A 6,530-nucleotide genomic window follows, 5' to 3' on the forward strand; every position below is an offset into this window, starting at 1 on the left:
CAAATTGGGACGTAGGTTCCCGACCAGGCGAGGCCAGACTTGGAAGAGGTGGGACAAGAGGCATGACCCGCGTACTCCAGTCCAGAGGACCCAAGGTCTCATTTGGCCATGGAGCAGAGGCCCTGGCCCTATCGGCTGAGGACTAGCAAGGCTTGTGCGGGTGGGAGAGGAAGGGCGGGGTGTGGGGAGTAGCACGGGGCATGGCGTGGCGGGAGGAGGAGTGGGGGGAGGGGCAGGGGCGGGGGGGGGGCAATGAGAAGAGGGCACGTGAGGTTTGATGCGATCTCATGAGGCGCCTGCGCACTCAGAGCCTAGCCGCTGCTGCAGGGGCAGTGACCTTGGAGGTCGTTGCCTGGGAGCCGGGCCTGCGCACATGCGCAGCATGACCTCCCCCGACAAAATGTCTGCGTACAGGGCGGGTTTCGGCTCAGAGGGTGGGAAGCAGGCTGGCGCCCAACCCGCAGATCCCAGAGCCCTGCGGGGACCTGCGCTAGGCCTTGAAAGAGGGGCCCCCTGCGGCGGCAAGGGCGGGTTCCTGGACCCCGAGGGCTTTGAGTCCAAGCGGGAAGTGATGGAGGTGGGAGGGCCCATGCTTTGGGGCCGTGAAGGCCGACCTGGTTACCCGGTCGATGACAAGGGAGATGCTCTACACTACGCATTCCACCTCGCTGACGAGTCTGTAGTGGCGGCCATCACGCAGCAGCAGCTGAGTGTCCGGGGTACCCTGGGTGGGCGCAGAAAGCCATTCCCAGAGAGCTACGCCTTTGAGGGCTCGGTCAAGTGGCCAGGCCCAGAGGCAGGGCCCGGTGGTGGGGGCATGGTTGCCCTTGGCTTTATGGAATCGCAGGCAGCTTCTGCCACCCTGCTCCAGCTGGATGCCTTCGACGAGCCCTGGGCCTGGGGGAGGTTGTCTAAGAGAGGCATAAAGAGTAGGCAAAAGGTCGGTGTGGGTCGCCAGTGGCCCTGGGCAGAGGGCCAGACTGGGCCGCCTTTGGACCCCAACTCATCAGATGAGTTGGGTGAGATCCAGCTGATGAGGATGAGCCTTTACCCCAAAGAAGGAGACCAGGCCAAGCCCAGCAGCCCCGAGGATTCCAGGAACACACCCAGATGCTTGAATTTACACCTCAGGGAGAATTTCCCTCATGTGCCAGGCTCTGTCCTGTCCTCAGCTCCCCTAGGGTTCACTTCAGCTGTGGAAAGGCAGGCTCTTGGCCAGGTGGACATCTCTACCGCTAAGAAAATGCAGAGTGTGTTCTGGGAGAAGGTGGGGAGCAGGCCCAGCTACCCTGGAGCAGGAGTGGGAACTTCTGTCAGCACGGCCAGCACAGGTGGCCTGCACCAGGCCACTCTTACAGAGAAGGTGGCCCAGGGGAAGAAATCCCCAGAGGATGTCTCCAAAGGTACCCTGGGGAAAACCTTCCCTTCCTGGGGCCAGAGAGTCCTGGCAGCTCCCCTGGAGACAGCCACCTTCCCCCCAGTCTCTGGGGTTCCACTGCCTGGGATGTCCAAGAGGTATTCGTTGGTCCGCTTGTTTGCCAAACACTCCAAGCACAGGGGTGCTGGGAAGAATTCTGTGGCCAGGAGGACACAAGAGTTTGAGCTGCTGGTGGGAGGAGATAATGATCCAGTTGGAGACCCAGTCCCAAAGGGCCAAGTGAGTAGGCCATGCTGCTGCTCCTCTCTCCCTCCCCATGCTTCTCCCCTCCCCCCACCCCCACACCACCACCTCTTGACCCCCACCGTCCACACCTCAGCGGTCATCCCCGGGTACCCTGGGTCGTTAGGATGCCAGATAGGGGTCGTTTCAGTAGGGGCAGACAGGAGGATGACGCTGCGTGTGTGCCGGCGCCATTCCGGACTGACCCTTGTCTGCAGGTTTCCTGCCCTCTCCCCCAGGGGGACTGGGATGGAAGGAAAGGGAGGGCTGGTGGCTGATTTGGATCGGGGACCCCTTCAGAGTTTGGGAGGCACAGGTTCAGTGTTTAGATCCCCATCGTCACCTTCCTGATTCCTACATCCTAGCTATTCCCCCAGCCTGCCTCGCAGGGGCCTGGGCTTTCTCAGTGCCCCACTGTTCCCCCACCTAGCTCAGCTCTGCCTCCTGGCCTGGGGCTGACTGTGAGACAAAGGTGCTAATGAGGTCAGCCTCTGAATTTCCTTCTGTTCCCTGACTCACCCCAGCCCTAAGCACACACATGGTACACATGTGCAGGTACCCCCTCCGCCCCCTACCAGTGAGAAATTTTTGTTTTAGCCTCCAACACCCAGTCCAGGGCCATGTCTGTGTATGCATCGTGGAGAATGCCACATTGGCAACCTGGACACCAGAGCCCCCCAGGTTCCAGGAAACTCACAGCCCTTGACCCCGATCCAGGAAGACATCATGCCCAGAGGACCGGCACCCTCTGGTGAGTCTTGTGGGTTTGATAAGAGGGGAGGGGAGAGGGCATGAGGAAGGAAGCTCTGGCTCTGCTGGGGGCTCAGCCTTGCTCCCTGACAACCTGCCTGCCCAGGCAGCTTCTCACACAGGAAATGGGGTGTGGACAGGGCTAGCCATCGTGTGCGTGGGGTTTGAGTTGCAGGGGTGATCGGTGGCAGTGCCACAAAGTGCACCTCTGGACATCGACTCTGAGTGGAGCCAAGCCTTTTCTGTTAAGTCCTGTTTGGCCATGCTGCTCATCCCAGGGTCTGGCTGTGGCTACAGCTCTGGGAGGGTGCCACTCAGAGCCACAGCCCTTGGGGTCCTGGGTGAGCACAGTTGCAGATGGGCTGCCCCAGAGGAACAGGGGAGGCAGCCCCGGAGGGGAGGCTACAGCAGCTGGGCAGAGCAGGGCCAACTTGCTGCCAGCAGAGGGTGGTGCTGCCTCATGTTGGACCCTGCTAAGCCCTTTCTGCCTCACCGGGAGCCTTGGAAGCTGGATTTTGTGTTCTTTCCCTCTCAGGTGACCAGGAACCACTTGACGTTTCCCCAAGACCAGAAAGGCAGCAGCAACCTGCTGGAGCACAGGGATGTTGTCAGGTAATGCTTCCTCTGGCTCCTAGTAGTGCAGGCCAAGTTAGATGGTGGGATCCGAGCCTAGGATAAACTGACGTGCCCCCTCCCAAGTCCTGCACCCCACAGAGGCAGGGCACCTCCTCTCCACAGAGGAGCCCGTGGCAGTCTGGCCACTGGGCTTCGGGTTGGAGGGCCTGGGGGAGGGGTGGAGGGTGGGCAGGTGGGAGGTCAATGATACAGGAGGTTCGAACATTCTAATCATTTCTCCTCCTCTGCTGTCTGCCGGCCTAGTGTGTGGTGCTACAGAGAGAAATAGATGAGCTTAAAAACCAACTCGGTATGAGGAACCTCGGGCTGTGGCTGTGGTAGGGGGCAGGAGGCAGACTGTGGAGTCTCGGTGCCAAGTCTAGGGGGTGGGGGGTGGCCGGGCTGGGGGTACACTCCCGTGGGGGAGGAAAACTTAGCAGGCTTGGCCCTGGAGCCTGCTGTGCATGTTCACAGGCCAGGGGGTGGTGGGGTGGTGGGGTGCAAATGGGAAAGCATTGTGTGCATTGCATCACTCTTTGCAAAAATGAGATCTCCTCTTCTCAGGACGTTTAGAGATGCCCCATTGATTTTCCCTTTACCTGCCCCTTGGTATGGCTAGTATGGGTGTGTGTGTGTGTGTATGAATGACAAGTGCTGAGAGGTTCTGATATGTCCCAAAGCTTGAGAAGTACTGACACTTTAGCTCCCGTTTATGAAACGTGTCCACATTTAATTCAGGTGGTGGGTGAGTGAGTCAGTGAGTGAGTCCTGGGCCCTGTGGACAGGGGCTGCAGCAGGGCATTTGAGGTTTCAGGGCTAGGCAGTGCCCCCCAGGGTGACATGGGGGATGGGCTCATCTGTCCCCATGTCTGCAGCGCCTGCTTAAGTCTCTCTCTGTTTCAGCGGCCATGCAGTCCCTGTTTGACAAGTTCCAGGCCCTTTGAAGTGAGTGTTACACACTCCTTCTCCCTTCCCATAGTCCTGGCTATTAAGGAGGGCTGTGGGCCGGCCCTGACTGGAGGCTTTTCCCTGACTCTGCTCTGTTCCACAGGTTGAGCCCAGCGTCTTTGTACAAGAGGAGCAGCTGGTTGCTGTGGAGCCCAGCAGCTGTGGCCAAGTTGGGTCCCTCCTGTTGTTCTGCCTCAGCCGGGGCTTCCTCTCCTGCTTCTTTTGCCCCCTCCCCACCCCAGTTCACAGCAGTTTCAAATTAAAGTACCTCTCAAATTCTGTGGTCTGTCTGCTCTCTGGGGGCTGGGAGGAGTGGGAGAGGGGTGGCGCTGGGAGCTGCTCCACTTCAGAGCCTTTTCCAGAACAGCACCTCTGGAATTGTGCAGTGGCCTTCTCCCTGTGGGGAGTCCGGGCCAGCCTCTAGTAGGGGCCCTGCGGTCAGGCCACCAGAGGGCCCTGGGTCTGGCCTCTGTGTGGGCTCTGCCTGGCCACATGAGCAGTTCCTCCCTTCCCCCTGCAGGCCCTCTTGGCTTCTCTCCTGATCTCCTCCTCTTGGGTCTCTGGGTTCCCAGGTATTGCTGTTCCTCCCCCTACCCTTCAGCAGGATCTCCAGACCCCCTTCCAGAGCTCTAAGCCCTCTTCCCCTCCCTGGTTGGGATCTCGGTCCTGCTGGTCCTGTCCGCCCTGCCTGGCTGGCCGTGTGCCCTTGGCCTCCCTTGTGGCTTTCCTTTGGCAGCTTTCCCTGAACCTCTGCTTCAGCAGGTGTTAAAGAATGTGGTGGGCCTTGTCTTCCCTCTCCCAAGGTCCAGTGTTCTCTGTGGAGTCCTTACCTCCCTCAGGTGCCACCGTGCACAGGATAAGTTACCCGTGGTCCCATGTGGCATCCTACTCTCCTTTGACGAAGCCGTCACCTTTGACACTCGGTTACTGATCCCGTGGGGCGGCCCTCCTTGGCTTCAGTAGAGGGGAGGATGCAGAACTCACAGTCCAGGGGTTTTCAGAGCAAGAGCGGAGGTACAGGGAACACGACAGGGAAAGCACAGGCTGGTTTCTGGGCTGGAGGTTGGAGCAAGGAGTCTGTCGTGGTGGTTCTGGTCCAATCTCGGGGAAAGTGCCCACCCAGCAGCTAGAAATGGATGATCTGTCCCCCGGATTTTCACATCCCTCCTGTCCTAGGAAGCTAACCACCCCTCCCCCAGCCTGGTCCTCTCCATGCCCTTGAGTGGAAAGTGACCAGTTTCCATGGCACGCATGCTTGATAGGTCTCAGTGTTCTTGCACAGCCCCGGCAAATACAACCACGACACAGATGTTCCTGGAAATGCTATTTCGGTGTCCCAGCTCAATCTCCCAGAGGCCTCTCTAGGTCACATGAGACTTAATCTGAACTCCGTGTTTGATTTCCCTGTTGCTCGCATTTGGGGACTACCTCCTTCCTTCAGCCAGGACCCAGGGCTAAGGCTTCAGTATAAGAGGGTACCGAGTGAGGGTAACTTCTGCCGGACTCCTTTGCCGAGTGACTGGGGTTTAATATATAAATGGAGGGATCATGGGGAATGGAACATTCATGGTTGGCATGTGTGCGCCTGTGTGGGTTTGTGAATGATAGTGTTTGGAGATAATCTCCTTTGAAGGAGAAAAATGTGACTGCGGAATAAGGGGAGTAGAGACTGGTCAAGAACCCAGAAAGGATGGAGTGAGCAAGAGCAAGGGTTGGGTCTATGTTTCCGGGAGTGTTGATAAATTCCTAAAGCACAGGAGGGGAATGACAGGGAAGTTGCCAAACTGCACTATGGCATGTCGGAACACTCAGAATGCTGGAGTCTTTGGAGGAGGCTCTGGATCCTAGTCCGTGATCCTGCGGTATCTGACATCTCCTGTGTGTGTCGATGGAGTGAGAGTGGGAAGGTCGACTTCATCAGAGTAGCTGGGACACCCCTCATCTAAGAAGCAGGGAGCTCACATAGGAGACTGCCTCAGTTGAGCTAGCCAGGACACAGGCGGGAGGGCACAGCGCAGATGGGCAGTAGGGTGTCTTCTCCTGGAAATGGGGCAGACTCAGTCCACCGATCCCCCACACTCACCCTGTCTCTCTTGCAGGCCCGTGGCCAGAGCTCAGGTGACAGACCCCCATGTCCCAAAGGGGACAGCCATGGACCTCATGGGTGCAGAATAACATTGGTGGGACTCAATGCTTCCACTTCTAAACCCTCACTTGAGAAGGTGAGCTGGATTGCTTAGGCTACAGATTTGACCCCAACTCGACAGTGGTAATTTCTTGGCAGGGTAACAGCATGCTGCTGTCTGAGTGAATGAGTTTGGCAGAGACTTTCCAACTGGGGTTTCCAACCAGCCAGCCACATAAGCAAGTTATGAATGGGCAGAAGATCAGCACAGGCACTGCTCCAGGAGGTGGGGGACGTGGTCACCAAGGGTGAGGATGAGGAGAAGCACATTGAGCGAGTCATGGGAGAACATGAACACAACCCCAGTGACTAGTTTTGCCAGGCTCCCTTCCCTCCTCTGAGCACATGGTCTCTCTGTTCCGTATTCACACC

General features: G+C 58.1%; 1 protein-coding gene across 1 annotated transcript; it reads left to right on the forward strand.

Annotated features, from left to right (window-relative positions):
* The first annotated feature begins 277 nt into the window (after positions 1 to 277).
* Positions 278 to 4,216, forward strand: LOC140847353 (uncharacterized protein CXorf49 homolog). Its single transcript, XM_073227511.1, has 6 exons — positions 278 to 1,657; positions 2,258 to 2,411; positions 2,946 to 3,022; positions 3,290 to 3,335; positions 3,929 to 3,970; positions 4,077 to 4,216. Exons 1-5 carry the CDS (start codon positions 278 to 280, stop codon positions 3,967 to 3,969), a joined length of 1,698 nt encoding a protein of 565 aa, XP_073083612.1. The 3' UTR covers position 3,970; positions 4,077 to 4,216.
* Positions 4,217 to 6,530: the final 2,314 nt, after the last annotated feature.

This window comes from Manis javanica, chromosome X (assembly GCF_040802235.1).
Source record: "Manis javanica isolate MJ-LG chromosome X, MJ_LKY, whole genome shotgun sequence".
In the NCBI taxonomy this organism is placed as follows: Eukaryota; Metazoa; Chordata; class Mammalia; order Pholidota; family Manidae; genus Manis; species Manis javanica.

Coding starts and splice junctions, on each gene's coding strand:
- LOC140847353 (XM_073227511.1), top strand. CDS start 278: ATGCGATCTCATGAGGCGCCTGCGCACTCAGAGCCTAGCCGCTGCTGC. Junction 1,658..2,257: donor ACCCAGTCCCAAAGGGCCAA/GTGAGTAGGCCA, acceptor TTTTTGTTTTAG/CCTCCAACACCCAGTCCAGG. Junction 3,336..3,928: donor TGAGCTTAAAAACCAACTCG/GTATGAGGAACC, acceptor TCTCTGTTTCAG/CGGCCATGCAGTCCCTGTTT.